This window comes from Centroberyx gerrardi, chromosome 23, assembly GCF_048128805.1.
Source record: "Centroberyx gerrardi isolate f3 chromosome 23, fCenGer3.hap1.cur.20231027, whole genome shotgun sequence".
NCBI lineage: Eukaryota > Metazoa > Chordata > Actinopteri > Beryciformes > Berycidae > Centroberyx > Centroberyx gerrardi.
Genome location: NC_136019.1, coordinates 11,272,277 through 11,288,503, shown reverse-complemented (window position 1 = coordinate 11,288,503; position 16,227 = coordinate 11,272,277). Strand labels below are relative to the sequence as shown.

The 16,227-nt window shown below is 43.8% G+C and overlaps 1 protein-coding gene across 2 annotated transcripts; it reads left to right on the top strand.

The window, feature by feature from the left end:
• Positions 1-1,101: 1,101 nt before the first annotated feature.
• On the top strand, positions 1,102-15,025 carry tnk1 (tyrosine kinase, non-receptor, 1). Of its 2 annotated transcripts, none has more exons than XM_071899010.2 (14): positions 1,102-1,376; positions 4,108-4,293; positions 5,697-5,767; positions 5,915-6,100; positions 6,683-6,835; positions 7,073-7,350; positions 8,565-8,691; positions 8,874-9,020; positions 9,265-9,359; positions 10,307-10,579; positions 11,501-11,568; positions 12,597-13,099; positions 13,200-13,295; positions 14,206-15,025. In XM_071899010.2, the coding sequence occupies exons 2-14, from the start codon at positions 4,131-4,133 to the stop codon at positions 14,380-14,382; spliced, it is 2,337 nt and encodes a 778-aa protein (XP_071755111.1). In that variant the 5' UTR covers positions 1,102-1,376; positions 4,108-4,130; the 3' UTR covers positions 14,383-15,025. The 2 variants fall into 2 exon arrangements, with proteins under 2 accessions (XP_071755111.1, XP_071755110.1); XM_071899009.2 differs by having other exon boundaries at positions 4,104-4,293.
• Positions 15,026-16,227: the final 1,202 nt, after the last annotated feature.

Here is a 16,227-nt window from a genome sequence, read left to right as displayed (position 1 = left end):
TTAAAAGAGAATTATTGCTCTAAATACAGTATCAAACCCCAATAACTTATTGATGCATCAGCTGACACTCAATCGTCACACAAAACTCCTCTCAAATGTCTCAAAAGTTCGAGATAGTCTTATTTGCAATTGTACAAAAGTGTCCCAGTAGGCTTTTGAAGTGAAAACAGATCCGAACGGCCACTCCTGTTTGCAGGATCCTGTGAATGGGCTCCACCGCCTCTATTGTATATTGAGTAATCCAGGCAGGGAGGAGCAGCTGTGAGGTACTGTACCAGGAAGAGCAAGGTGCAAGGTGCTGCTGCTGCTGCAGGGGAACATTCAAATTATTGGCACCACGTGAGAGGGAAAAATCTGGTCAGACTTGCTTGGCAGCAGCAGGTATGAAGGAGGAAGAGAGAGAGAGAGAGAGAGAGAGAGAGAGAGAGAGAGAGAAAACCATTTGAGTTTCTTTATTTGACTCATAGCTTGTGGCAAGTTTCGTCTGCATCCAAAGGCAAGACTAAACATGGATAATGGACACAAAAGAACAATAGTGATGTTACGTGGAGCAATATTTTTCACCTTTTTTCTAATTTCTTTGACGTGACTCCTATGGAATTTCCCAATTCTATTACATTAGACTCAGTGATGGTAGTAAATAAAAACATGGCTAAACTATGATCTGCTGTGATCATCATAAGGCAAACAACAACCATTAAGAGCAAAAATAACTTAAATTCTCATAAGATAGCCTAAATATTTTTATTTACCTCTCCTCATATAACATCACTTTGATACTGCTTACTATGATATGTAGGAATTTACATCCCAAAGATTCATGTCAACTTAAAAAAGTGTGTAAACTCAAATAAAAACATGGATAAACTGGATTTAAGTGGGTTTACCCTCCACTACATCCCTGGTTAAACTAGTTAGTGATGAGTGATTATCTAATTAGGAACCAACATTACAGATATGTGTTATTGATGTGTTGAGGCTTTATGGCAGCAGACTGTATTATTTGTATCACCGGTGATTTGCTGTCAGGAGGCTACAGGTGGGAACCCAGAAGAGGTGTGGTCAGTGTGAAACTCAACCAGGAAGGGGCGGAGAAACAGGCTGAAAACACACAGGTAGATCCCACAAGTGAACTTTTTATGACTCGCCGAGAAATGTAAAACTAAATGAAAATACAGCGCTGCCGACAAACAGGTCGAGTATCTATCAAATGGTGAATTTAAACAAAGCTCGAGTGTTAATAGAGCAGAGTCGTGATTTGTGGAGAGCCGACGTCGCCAACATGGATTATCCTCGAGCGTGTGTGAATGTGACGCTGGGTTCATAAGGAATAACAGCCTGTCAACCTCCAGAGGACTGACTCTTCTTCATTAACGGTAGGTATCAGTGTTTCTCTTTGGCTCGGACGCTGCAGGCATTTGGAGGAATATAACTTGAGTAGTCCAGCAAGTTTTAATGACATAAAACAGTCCTGGAATGCACCTAAATGCAGATTAAAAATAAGCAAGTGTCGAATATATCTCCAGTTTTGGTTTGTCTATAGCTTTATCTATCATGTTCATCTTTAACAAAATTCTATATTTGACTATTTATGTTTCCTCTAGGTGCATACCTGTCATGCCCTTTTCCTTTTCCAGCTATATGAACTCAGTGGTGAACATCCAAAACACCCAAATAAGTCTCTACACACTCCCATGCTATTGTCTATACAGTTTTGCATAGGACTAAGGTCATGTATATTTTTGAGAGGCACACCCTCTGTTGATAGGTGAAGATTAGTGTGACAGTGGTTTTAACAACTCGAGTCATGCACTTCCTTTTGCAGGTGTTTGGTGTTTGAGAAGCTTTGTCACACTCTTTCCTCTGTCGCTGATCAAGCACTGTGTGTGTGTGTGTGTGTCCCATTGGTTTGATCTTGGCTTCACCCAGAGGAAGCAGCCATCACGTGTGTAAAGAAAGGCAGTCCAACAGAAGTTGATGCCGGACTGGGTAAACAATCCTGTTGGCCATTTGAAGCCAACTTGTCTGATAATAGCTCGCATGATAAAAGAGCGGCGAGCTTTACCGGTGACTCCTCAGCAATGTTAAATGAATATCACACATGCCATTAGGCTGGGAGGATTGTTCAGTAGCTGGGTGGGTTAAAGATTCATCACTCTGTACATATAGAGAGGGGATGATCTCAGAGCCAGAGCTGACCTCTCTGTTTACTTGCCTTTGCTGCACAGTGAAGTTGTTGGGGTTTTTTTTTAATTGAAGAGAATTTGTCTGATGTGAGATCCAGTTGGGTGTGTGTTTGGGAGTTGTCCCTGGAAATTAATTTAGGCACAATGCAGCACAAGCCCAGACTAGCCCCTTCTTGGATTTGCCTGGTTAGTGTCAGTCGGTCGGTTGGTCTGTCTGTGTGTCTGTGACAGTGTTTTATGACAGGCTGTTCATCTGTCCAAGACAGCCGTGAAATGCAGACGCACAATAACCCTGTAGCAGTCACTTAGTTAAGGTTTCCCAGGGTGGTTGACACAGGAATGTTGAAGGTCCTCCTGACTCACACCCGCTCTGCTCGGCCCGCTGATAACACACTGAGTCGAGAGGATGATTTATGACTACAGTACCAACCAGGCATACATAGACCTGGAGGCAGCCAGCATTTTTATGAAATGTTGTATGAATTTGATGAGTTTTAACTTTTAATTTTGCAATAAAGAGGAAGGAATACAAGGTTTATCGCCCTTGCTGCTGCAGCCTTGGCTTACTGTAAGAAAGCTGAAGCAGAGGATTGTGTTTGATTTTGATTTGGTTTTATTTGGCTTTTAGCCCAAAGGCTCGTCTTCCAAAAGTCCATCATTTTAAAACAACGCATATTAAGACACTTATACATATAGAACATCAACATCAACAACAACAACAAGAGAGAGAGAGAGAGACAAACGGAGCGAGTCTGTAATTGTCTACAATAAAGATATTTAAGTAAACACACTAAAGATATTAAAGCAAACAGAACAGGTAGTTCATTAGAAAGTGCAAGTGATACCGCCACCACCCATATCAGTTTATTCAGGGTCATGCTGCTATTTCATGGTGTAATTCCCACACAAAGTATGTCTTTAGCAGTCGAGCATCTTGTGGATTTTGTAAACGCAGTTACGTAAATACTGTGTGAAGAGGATCCGGTCGGACTGGAACCCCTAAACCTTTCACAAGCTAATGTTTCCATGTCTGGGTTTGTGGCATTGCTGCAGGATTCCTTGCAAGATCGTCGTCTGTGACTGACGTTCATGCTTCTGAGGGAAAAGAGGGAAAAAAAACAGCAACACTTTTATCTCTGTCTTTGTTTCCTGCCCCGCTCTGTCCGCTCATCCATCTGTTCCTCTCTTCCTCTGTGCCCGAACTGTTCTGCTCCTCCTATCATCTTTCACCCATTTACTTCTTACTTCTTATCTCATATTCAGTTTCATTTGTGTGGCTAACTGCTGCTTCGTTAGTTTGAGTCTGTGCAAATGAAATTCATGGCACACTCTTTCATGTTCTCTTGATTATCCAAAAAACAGAAGCACCATCATTTTCCCATCCTGTGTCTATTTTTGTCAGCTTGAAGGAGTATCATTCTGTTAGGGGGGATACTCAGTCTTTGTAAAACTTTGATACAATAAAACTTGAATCAGCAGACAGTAAATTAGTCGCCTGTATGAGATTCCTCCTCTTTGTCGGGTACCAACAAACAACTTGTTAAATTTTGGCACATCGCTGAAAGCTCATCAGCCCCCCTGCTGCACAAAGCACATCAAGGGCTTTTTGTTAGATCTCCATGGTGACCAAACGAGGCCCGAGTGGGAACACAGATACTGTAAAACAGGCTCTTTAATGAGCTGAGGAAGACTCGGCAAGGACACTTTCTCCTAATTGCATCTTTGTCTTTCTCTCATGTGGCCTGACTGGAAAACGTGGCCTGAAGACGACGGCTGAATGAAAAAGGCACTTAGAATGATTAGCACATCAGCAAAATGTTTAACACTTAAAAGAGAAACGACAAAAGACAGATTTAAAAAAAACTGAATTGTCTGGCCCTGCGCTGTCTTGTGACCTTTGCCCTTTTGCTCCTGAAGGCAGGCCAGCGCCTGGCAGGCCAGGTCATGCTGATGGACCAGGACACTCAGTGGCTGTACCAGCTCCTGGCCGAGGTCCAGCTGGAGAAGTTCTACCTGCGCGTCCGGGACGGCCTCAACATCACCCGCATCGAGCACTTCTCCTACGTCAAGGAGTCCGACCTCGAGCAGATTGGAATCAGCAAACCCGGTTAGTCCGAACCGCTCCGTTAATTCAGGCTGATTCATCTCCTTGACCAGAGAGAATTTCCCCATCAGCTTTGGCTCACCACAAGGGAGAGCTGTCTATTACAAAAGCATTGCCTTCTGTTTTCCCACAGTAGTTTGTTTGTTTTTCAAATGCTGTTAGTCACTCCATGGATCCAGTCATGGATTCCTCCCTGGTCCTTTGTTTCAAGCTGATAGTTATGTAGGAGTTTGGTTCATAGGCATGAATTAAAGGGGAATGCCACCCAATTTAAAAATTCACATGTTATTTCTGTGCCCCAGGACAGATTCTTGTGAACGTGCACCACTCCTTCCTCAAGCTAGAAACTGGAGAACTGACCGTTGAAATTGAGATGTTACTGGGATGAAAAATCTGGCACTGCGCCATACACAGTGAATGGTGTTTTGTGTGAGTTCTTGCAGCCAAATTCTGGGTCATAGTTGTTAGCAATGCTAGACTATGAACTTCATTTTAGTGTGACAACTCAACTTAGCATCTTATTGGTCAACAAAATCAGGGTTCCATTCATTGTCTATGGAGCAGCCCCTGATTTTACATCACAAGTCATCACAGACACTGACTGAACTGTCCTGGTGCACAGAAATAACATATCTGAATTAATTAAAATGGGTGGCATTCCCTTTCAAGCTTAGTCCTCTAAACTAAAGTGTTCCTTTTTAATTGAGAACTCATTTAAGGGAACTCTTTTTTTGCACATTAATCACACACATATGCCAAAACTGCGTAAATGTCATCAAAGCGATGTCATCTTGACGACACTATTCAATGTAGAGTTAAATACAGTTTAGTGAAATTATGAAAATTTAAAAAATAGCATGGCTTAAAGCTGCTACTTTTTAAGAATACAGCTTTCAAGTTAGTGAGTTATTACATATCGCTGTTGTCTGGTGAAAACCTTATATCTCCAAAATGTCGACTTTTCAGGAGCTAAGAAAAACAGGCCCGTTTTTAGCTTGATGACTATGCATTTTTTAGTTTATCCAGTGGGGTTTGAAAGCCCAAGAATCACAGAATTTACTCAACCTACAGAGAGCCATGTAATCTTTAGATTTATGTTAAAACATGAACATTTTCACCCAACAACAACAATATACTTGGCACAGTGAATATGTTTTCAAATCAAAACAATCATTGCACCTTTAAGGTGTACATGTTATTGCATGATGTAATGAAGTAAAGACCATAGCAAAAAAACCTTTGAGGAATCAGTTACACTGAAGGTTGGGGTAAAATCAAGATAGGATTTGTTTTGTATTGCCCTGTGATGTTTTTAGTTTCGAGTTATGCTTAATCTCTATCTGTGAAACCAGACTGATGCGTCATGTTGAGTATGCTCACCTCTATTTTTCCTCCATCCCACTCAGCACAAAGAAGATTATGGGATGCTCTGAAGCGCTACAAGACAAACACGCGGCCGCGGTCATGGATGGCCAAGGTATCCGACTGACGCGTCTCATTACATTAACCCTCTAGAGTGGGACTCATTTACCTTTTTTTTTTTTAATTTAATTTCTTTTTATGTAAACTTAATGTAATCAGGCGGGTAAATTAAGAATAAATTCCTCAATTTATTTATCCGTAGGTGTTTAGCGGTCGAGGTCCGGATGGGAGTGACCAGTGGAGCGCAGGGGGTCCGGGCCAGGAGGCGGGCAGCCGGGCTCTTCCCTGTCTGATCCAGGACAGCGAGCTGACGCTGGGGGAGAAGCTGGGCTCCGGCTCCTTCGGGGTGGTGAAGAGGGGAGAGTGGCAAACACCCACCGGCAGAGTGGTGAGGGAATTTTTTAACCTTTATTTATCTGGGGGGAGTCCACTGAACACGCCTGCTCTTTCCCTGCTTTTTTCCTGCTTCACATTCACAAAGTTACACACATTCACACCCGGTGGCTGCTGGGTTAACTGCCTTGCTCGGTGGCACCTTGACAGTTGTTGAGGGAGGGGAGAGCGTTTCCCCCACCCACATTTTCCCAGCCAGTCCGGGAATTCAAACTGGCAGCAGTAAAGTGGCTTTTGAAATCTAGGGTGTCCAGTTTGAGTGACCACAATTTACAGAATCTGAATAATAAGGGTTAATATTCCTTAAAAATGAGCTTGGATTGGGGCGTCTTGGTGGCTCAGTGGTCTAAGGCGGGTACCATGTAAAAACAATGTTCTGGTTTAGAGTCCGGCCCAGGTCCTTTGTCACATGTCATCTCCCTCTCTCTCCCAGTCTTTCCTGTCTATTTCTACTTTGAACTGTCAAAATAAAAGTGATTTATACATTTGGTTGTACAGACATTGCATAGCTGATCGTTATAAAAGCCATCACCCACATTCTTAGGCACACTTTGATCTCTCCATCTCCCCCTCTCAGCTGCCTGTAGCGGTTAAGTCCCTGAGGAGCAGTATGTCCAGACAGACAGAAACACTGACAGACTTCCTCCAGGAGGTGACCACCATGCAGTCCCTGGACCACCCCAACATCATCCGACTCTACGGTGTGGTGCTCACACAGCCGCTCAAGATGGTAAGATGTTCTTATAAGCCATGTACAAAACCTTTTATGTCTTGGTACAGATCTCCGTTGGCGCACAGATCTCAGGTCTGCCTTTCAGACGCGGTTATTTGCTCCATGGATTTATATCTCGACTTATATCAAGGATCTATTCAATCTAAGATCTATTGAGGAGCCTGAATAAACATGATGAATTCCCTTTCCTCCCTCCCTAAACTCCTTCTCTCCTCCTCCTCTTCCTTCCCCCAGGTAACGGAGCTGGCCGCCTTGGGCTCCCTGTATGACACCCTGCGCTCTCGTCAGTATGAGTACCCTCTGGCGCGCCTCTGGCTCTTTGCCACCCAGATCGCCGCGGGGATGGAGTACCTGGAGAGCCGGAGGTTCATCCACAGGGACCTGGCCGCCCGAAACGTCCTGCTGGCTTCCAGGGAGCTGGTGAAGATCGGGGACTTTGGGCTGATGAGGGGCCTGAGCCAGGAGACCGACCACTACGTCATGACGGCTCACAGACGGATCCCGTTTGCCTGGTGAGGACCGGGAGGAGGAGGGGAGAGGATAGGAGGGTGCTTAAAATCAACAAGGGGGAATTCAGAGGTGGAGGAGGGAATCTAGGTTTGAGGTCTAAGATTGATTAGATTGGGCATTACTGATGCTTGCTGAAAACTAATCTGAGAGATTACTTTTGTTAGAGCAAGTCTTCACCACAAAATAACACATTGAACATCACAGATTGATGATATTTAACAATGTAAGAGTATCTGAGAGGGGTTTTTCTTTTAATTGTTGATTTGCCTTGATTTGCTGGTTTGGCTCTGGTTATCTGTCAGTAAAGTGACGGTTACAATAACGGCATGAAGCTGAAGCGCTAGTGCACTTTTCTCCACTTCAATGGTTTTGGAGCATAACCATTTCACCTCACAAGGGTTTGGCGTATTGCGGTACACACTGCACCGTTTGAAGTGAAAGCTACAGTATGCAGCTTTTTGCCTTCAGGCAGGAAATGTTTGTTAGTCCCGCCCTCTTCCCCCTCAGTTGGTCGAGTTCATGCCCCAGTACTTGTCACTCATCTTGATGAGCTGCCTACCTTGAAATGGCATCTAGCCTGAGGCTGAGGAAACCCACATCTGTAAAGCCTCCACAGGCAGTGAAGAAGCAGATGGTGAATGCAGCCAATCTGCAATAAAAAAAACAAAAACAATGCTGATGTTCACCGTGTTTTTGAACGGGCCCAGTCTGCTGCATGTTTAGTTTCGCTGTTCTTTTGTGTCTTACTGGTTTCCTCCATTGTTGTTGTAGCTATGACTTCCCTACCCTTGATAGCCACAACCCAACTCACCACTAAGCACAGCCACAGCGAATAATATAAACACAAAAACATCCCAAACATCACTGAAAAGCCAATTTCAGGCAAACGGGGGGATTTAGGCCTGTATACACAGACTCACAGACAGACAGACTGATAATGTCTTATATATCCTATTTATTTATGGTTATTTTAATGTCCAGAAAGTTGCATATTGTAGCTTTAAACTTGGCCCAACTTAAACCCACCATGCTTTGACTGGGTCTTTCTACGGTGCCATAGCAACAGTTGCTAGTCAGTCTGCTTGCTTGCCAGCTCTCTGAAACAGCGCACCTCATGCTTTCAGCTCTTCCAGGGAGATCGCTGCCTAACGTTTCTCCCCTCTAACCTCTGCTCCTCCATCCCTCCCTCCGCTCCATCCACCTCCCTTTCTTCCAGGTGCGCTCCAGAGAGTCTGCGCGTTGGCTCCTTCTCCCACTGCTCAGACGTGTGGATGTTTGGTGTCACCCTGTGGGAGATGTTCACCTACTGTGAGGAGCCCTGGTTTGGCCTGTCTGGCAGACAGGTATGCATTTGTCAGCTACATCAGAATATTGATGCCAAAATGTTTGTGTAAAAGTATTTGGAATGTGTGTCTCCACCCGCCACATGGTGTTTTTATAATACGGTCTATGACTCAGAGTTTTAGTATCTCTACCATTAACTCTTAATCTCTTCCCTCTGCTGTTTGTTTTTGTTTTAATTCAGATTCTGTGGCGTGTGGAGCGGGAGGGCGAGCGCCTGGAGAGACCGCCGGATTGTCCGCAGGAACTGTACGGCGTCATGAGGAAGTGCTGGGCCTGCAACCCCGCCGACCGGCCCACCTTCTCCCAGCTCACCACTATGGTGGCAGAGGTCGGGAGCTGATCAACATCCAACAACAGTTCTTATCTTTTGTTTTGTTGAGAGCATTTAGGAGCAATCTGTCATAATCAAGTCATAAATTGTTACTATAATTTGGAATCCTACAATTAAAGATAACCCACAGTGTGCTTATAATTGCAATATATACTAAATAAATACAGAAATTAATCCTTTTTTCTGTACATCTGTGTGTTTTGCCCTCACTTCTGTCCTCACTGCCTCTCTGCCTCCACAGGCTCATCCAATGGAGGTACAAGTAATACGGGACTTTGCTGAACCCAGGAAACTCACACTTGTGGCCAACGACCTTGTGACCATCATAGACCACGGGTGAGAGAGAGAGGGCGGGACGAAAAGAACAGAGGGAAAAAACCCAGACGGACACAATGGTCCTTTGTTCAGATCAGACGTGGGGTTTAAGACCGGCCCGCTCTCAACAGTGCATTCCAACCGTGATTTGAGTCCTCACAGTCTCCTCTCCATCTTTGCTGTTTTGGCTCAGTCTAGCAGCCGCAGCACTCTCTTTACAGTGTCTTTATAAAGTAGATCTGTGGTCAAGACTATTTATTGAAAAAGTTATTGAAAGTGAGGTGTATGCAGTTACCTGTCGCTGCATGCAGCCTTTAGTTCCCCATGATCCATTTGTGATCTACTGATTACAAATAGATCCTAGATTCACAAAAATCAACATAGAATATAATCCAACACAAAAATCCATATAACTCAACATGGATACATTATATCGCTCATGAACTGATATCTACAGATACTTAAAAACTATTCAAGTCATGCATTGAAACCTGTTGTTAAAATTCAAGTCATAAAGTGTATACTGCCTCCTATTTAGCATTCAATTTTGAGTGTGCAGTTTTTGAACATTCTCACATTTAATGCCAGTAAAATGTAAAAAATAAACCAATATTGGAATATAACATCTGGTAATGCTGATGTTAAGTTATGGCTTGAGATTAGTGTATTGGCAGTTGGTATGTTAGCAGACCAATATAGATACACAGATAAGTGGAGTTAAATGGGGTAGAAATATCTTATATTCAGATAATTAATGATGCAAATCGTTTTAGTTTTTCATTAGCCATGCACTTTTAGCTATTTGTCAGTCTCTGCTGTCAAGAGATGTTAAATGATAATGATTACAGGCATAAAGAGAGACTGGCTTATCTGTATCCCGTTAGCACCCAGATGGTCCCTGTGCACCTGTACAGTAGAACCTCTGTGTGTTTCTAATTGATTTGACTGTGCCGCCTCTCCCTGTGCAGTCTGGAGCTGTGTGAGTGGAAGGGCCAGAGCCACAGGACACTGGCGGTGGGCTGGTTTCCTGCCAGCCTGGCCGTGCCATGCCTCCCTGCCCCGAGCACCGCCGCGCCCAACCCGGCTCCAGGTCCGGCTCCAGGTCCACCTCCTGGTCCGGCTCCCGGTCCGGCTCCAGGCTCCGCCCACATCTCAGCCCCGCTGAAAGGCAGCCTGCAACACACCGGGCACGGAGACGTCCATGCCGACCGCAGCTGGGGAACGCCTGAGCGCCTGGACGAGTCAGTGATATTCCTCATTAACTCCTCTCCATAAGCTGTTTGGTTAGAACTCGTTTAGGCTCTTCAAGGAAAAATCCACACTTAGATACTCTGTTACATGTCCTCAATCTATGATGTTAGTTATCTTGAGATGAAGTGTTGTAGTTAACTTTTTTGGTGTACCCACTTTCCCTCGTCTACTTCTACTTCAGTTAGTGATTTCCTACATTCCCCAGAGAATGGGCCTGAACTTGTAGCTGTTTCAGGTGGACAGAGCGATAGCATAGTAAGAGTAAGAGAGTGAGAGTTTTTCCACTCGAGAAAAAGCAAGAGTCGTGCCCCTTACTGAAAACACAACATCTCTTGTAGCTGCATTGCATTCTGGTCTATTGAGGCTACTGTCGGTGGAGAAATTGGTCTCTCTGCTTCTTCTACGATGGATCTCTCCCTGCATGATAAATGTTGATGCAAAATGGTGAATAAAGAAAGAAAGCCTTGCTCTTTGATTCTGAGGGGCTGACACCAAAATCTGACATTTACCATTGATGTTTTAGATAGCTGAAAAAAATGTTAAGCCCAGAAATGCAAGGTACATCACCAATAGCTTTTTAACAGTGCTAAAGTGTCTTAGGGTGGAGTTTTCCTTTTAAGTGTACTAGCTTTTGCAACCTTGGGGCCTTTTTCTTCATTTGTTATTCAGTTTTCAAATTAGAAGATTCCCAAAGTAGTAACAGAATTAGCACTAGCAAACTAAATACAGCTACGGTTGCAGAAGGATCGCACACTGCCTATATTATGTAGAAGATAAAAACTTCCCTTCACTGTAATTTATTCCAGAATGTTAACCGTAGTCTGACATTGAACTTTGATCTGCTGTCAGTCAGTAAACTCTGCGACCCCAAGGCTGTTTGACTAATGTGTTTACTATTCTGGTTTCTACAGCAGTGGTAACTGGAGGACCGGCCCGGCCAGCAGGGAGAGGGAGGGCTCCAACCTCCAGAGGATGGCAGGTAGGGAGGGAATAGAAAGCATGATACAGAAAAGCAGTTGTGGGATGTAGAGAGAGCTGTATGATGCAGTGAGCTTTCTAGCCTCGAGAAAAATGGCCGCTAACTTGTTTAGCTGCTATTCTACGTCCTTCCCTCTTGCCACTTTACTATCCTCGCTGCCCTAGACCGCCCATGCTGCCTTGAGTATTATTAAGATAAGATGAGATAAGATGAGATATGATAAGATTGCAATTTCCCCTGGGGGAAATTCGGGTGCCAGCAGCAAAAATAATACAGGAAAGGTAATATAAATAAATATAAAAACTATAAAATGATAGTGCGTAGTGTCTAAAGTGGTTTTGAGCATCAATTATGGTAGACCTGATGCCATTAACCCCTTGCACCCTGACGTTCCCCTTAAATTTCACCTTAAGTAGCTTCAAAACATTTTTTCATACTGTACAACAATGTCAGATATATATTCTGTCTCCTCGCTCCATCGTTCCCTGTAATTCAGCCTGACAGACCTTGGGATCTTGACTAGAATTTAAAATAAAGTTCTAACTGTTTTAATATTATAATAACTTTTAATATTTAAGTCATGGGTTTGAGTCTGCTATGGGCAATAGTCATTTTAAGAAAAGTGAGTCTCTCATACTGAAGTATGTGTGCTTGCTTAAAATTATTCTGTTGTCAGACTTGCTGAGTTTTGAAGTATGCCTACAAGCTTTCATTATATTCATAACTCACTCAGTTTTAATATTAGAAACTTCATAATGGAATCACAGGCTGGTCAAGCTCAGGCAGTTTTTTTGGCTGCACCATTACGTCAAATGGAAAAAATCTAGATGTCTTGTGTATCATTTTATACATGTTTCCCTGTAATTCAGCCTGACATATTTGGTATCTTTGGAAACCTTGGGATCTTGACTAGAATTTAAAATAAAGTTCTGTGGGTTTGAGCAAAGCTTGACCACTTAACATGTGTTTGTAATGATGGACCCACTGGTGGGACTGGCAGACTGGAACGCGTTTCCCTCTGTGTTCAGGTATGTCTCAGAGCCTGGAGTCGGTCCTGAGTGGAGCGAAGGGCCGGGCTCAGACCGTCGTGGGGGTCAGAGTGGACCAGCAGGGGCGGCCCATCCCCGGCGCGCTGGTGGCGCGCAGTGTGGTGATGCAGCAGGACCCCCGCAGATTCAGCGAGGCCAGCATCGTCCCGCCTCCCAGGCCTCCGCCCCCCAACCTCAAGCGCCTCAAGCCTCAGATGTTGATGCGGGACCGGAGGCCCACGGTGCATCCGGTCCCGGGAACCTCCTGGCCTCCGCAGCCGCAACCCCAACTCCAACTCCAACCCCAACCCCAACCCCAGCCTCAGCAGGGCGTCGGGGGCGGCAACCTGGCTAAAATGGCCCACATGGCACGCTCCACCCCGCAGCTGGACGACCACACGGACGGCAAAGAGAGGGACAGAGAGAGGGAGAGAGTCCGGGAGCGAGAGAGGGAGCGGTACCCGCCTCAGGTGCAGAACACCAGGGACGCTGTCGTCGCACAGGTATGAGATGGGCTCTTCACTGTTTTAGATGCTTTTTCTGATTCATTTTTGTTTCCTGGAGTGAAACACGAGCCTCCCTGCTCTGCTCTGCTCCGGTCAGGTTATGGAGGCGGTACACGGAGTGACCATTGAGGAAGTTCATAGCGCACTTCGCCGTAATGACTGGAACCCAACGCGAGCTGAACAACAACTGAAGGTGACTAATTGTGAATACAAAAGAAAAAAAAAACACCACGTCTACCTGTTTCTTTTGTTGCCTAGAGTCATTTAAGGTGTGTAAGAGGAGCAGGGTATCAAGTACAAGCCAATAGATGATCGACACTGATAAAACAGCTTTATAGGCTTTTTTCTTATGCGCGAAGTTAAAGCTGCACTTCGTAATTTTGCACGTCGGCAGCCCCAATTGGCAGCAAGAGGTAGCTGTTTCTTGACTTCAATACCCAGAAATCAAGTTGAATCAGAAATCAATGTGATGCCAGTAATTTTTACCAAACCGGACGGTCTGTGATTGTTTTATATCAAAGGATGATAAAGGCAAAAGATCTAATGATGGTGAGTCCAGCTTTCTCTGGACAGAGTGCTGCTCACTGCTGTTTAGGTTTCAGTCTGTCACTTCCTTCATCACTGAGATTATTTCACACCAGTGTCCATATCTGGCACCAGAATTTCATTTGGGCAAATAGGGAAAGTCTACGGCGTTTCAGTAAGGTGAGATGGGATGCTCTTCTCTGTTGCAGGCCCACTTTGTGATTTAGGCTGATAAGATGGGTGTGTTTTATATAAAAATCTTGCCTAGTGCAGCTGTATTGGCCAATCAACAGGGCATTTGCTATAAAGAGTGTGAAGACAACTTTAAAGAATTTTCACCCTCCTTGTTGAGTTTTTTATGTTATGTGATTTCTGTTGCTGAATGTTTTCCTCTTTTTTTCTTTTCGGGCGAGTTATTTTTATAAGCCTCTTGGAGTTTCGTCTCACCTTTAGTTTTTCATGTTTTCTTCTCTGTAAGTGTTATCATTTCTTTGTATGTGCAAAAAACTAAATGCACAGCCACAGTAGCACCATTGCGGCTGAGCCTCATCCTCTGTCCTTGTCCCCTCTCTCCTCAGCTGGAGCAGCTGTACTCGCTGAGCCTCTGCTCCAGAGAGGACTGCCTGAGGATCCTCTCCAAATACCAGTGGAACCTGCAGTTAGCGAGCCGCTACCTGATCCGGATGTCCCGCGAAGACCGGCCCGGCCCCGGCGAGAGGGAGCGGCCTCAGATCAGCTCAGAAAGACGAGTTTGAGATTATTTCTTTTCTTATTATCATCTTTATTTATCCAGGGAAGGTTGGACTGAGCAAGCGTACAGACATCCGCACTGGGAGCTGCCCAGTACAAACACAGTCTGCTGCTGCCGGCCGCTGAGCAGCTCAGCTGGAGAAACTGGGGGTTAGATGCCTTGCTCAAGGGCAGCTTGATGGTAGTTGTGGGAAGGGAAGAGCATTTCCCATTCACTCTCACTCTGCCCAGATTTTCCAGCCCACTTCAGGACTCAAACCACCGATCTTCCTGTCACGAACCCACCGCTCGAACTCTTAGGCTGCCGCTGCCCAAATATTGAAAAAAAGGCATGGGACGTCACTACAGAGGATACAAAAATGGAAAAATGAAGATGAATGAAAGAAGAAAAGATTTAAAAAGACAGGAATTCACCCAAAAGACTTCTGACTTGTGCTTTTATATTGTGTTATCCAGTGTATTATCTATTTGTTTTTTTACAAATAGTTTTCTATCTTGATAAATTTGTATATATTGTGTTAGTATTGATTGTTGTGTTGAATAAATTGTTGATCAAGCCATATGTTGAGTTGTCTCATGTGACAATATGAGCAGTTTCCCTCCTTGGCTCATCACATGACAACATCACTGTTACTGTCTGTGCTTCACTAACTACAGTAGCAGATTATTCTCCTGTGCACTTTTTAGTTCCTTTCTCTTTTCTGAATTGTAACGTTTCATACATGGGAATACGTGGAAATGTTCATCATAACAGACATTTATGCTTTAGTAATCCTTTTATTTAAGTCGTGGGTTTGAGTCTGCTATGGACAATAGTCATTTAAGAAAAGAAAAGAAAAAGTATGTGTGCTTCCTTCAAATTATTCTGTTGTCAGACTTGCTGAGTTTTGTAGTATGCCTACAAGCTTTCATTATATTCACAACTCACTCAGTTTTAATATTAGAAACTTCATAATTGAATCACTGGTCGCTGGTCAAGCTCAGGCAACACTTTACTTTAAAATGGTTTCATTCCAGTGTATTAATCAATGGAAAAGCTTTGTAAGTTACAGTAATACTCTATAAGTCCCTCATACGTAATGTATTTCTCCCACATACATAATGTGCTCGGTACAGTTTTCATTAACTTTTATTGTGCACTTACAATATTTTCCCCTTGGGTTCATATACTGGCATGAAGCCGTTCATCATCAGTTCAGGCTCATAGGCTTCCATTGTAATTCTAGTTTAAAACTCCTTTCCTATCAGCCTTAAAAATACTCAGACCGATGACCTGGAGCATTTACTCCAAGAACTTATGCACCTAAAACGTTATGCTTATCCATCCGCTCTGCAAGTTAATATAGTAACTTTACTTTTATCAAGGTGTCTGCAGGTCATGAAAAAGACTTAAAAATGTCTTAAATCATATTACCGGTATCTAAACTCAAGGCTTTAAATGGTGTTGAATGCAGCTAAACAAAGCATTTAGGGTCTTAAATAGAAGTCTTAATTAAGTACTTTTTGAGAGGACTGTCAGATCTAGATTATGTTCAGACGGGTCTAGTCATTTTCATTTTTGAGTTTATTTTACATGAAGTTGGTCTTATGTTTCCTTCTAACCGGCATTAAAATGTTTAAATTTAACTTGATGAAACTTGCAGACACCCTGTATATTGACTTAGAGTAAATATTTATATAGCTCAGTAGCAGGTAGAAGGTGAATTGCTCCTACTGATGACTGGTAAGCTACTGAATTTGGTGATCGCTGCAGAATAAGAACCATAATATTACATATTACAGGATTACAATCAAATCATGGGTTATTGCCCACCAGCAGCGAGGCGAGGATGGACATGCTCGGACATGCC

Coding starts and splice junctions, on each gene's coding strand:
- tnk1 (XM_071899010.2), top strand. CDS start 4,131: ATGCTGATGGACCAGGACACTCAGTGGCTGTACCAGCTCCTGGCCGAG. Junction 5,768..5,914: donor CGCGGTCATGGATGGCCAAG/GTATCCGACTGA, acceptor ATTTATCCGTAG/GTGTTTAGCGGTCGAGGTCC. Junction 6,101..6,682: donor AAACACCCACCGGCAGAGTG/GTGAGGGAATTT, acceptor TCCCCCTCTCAG/CTGCCTGTAGCGGTTAAGTC.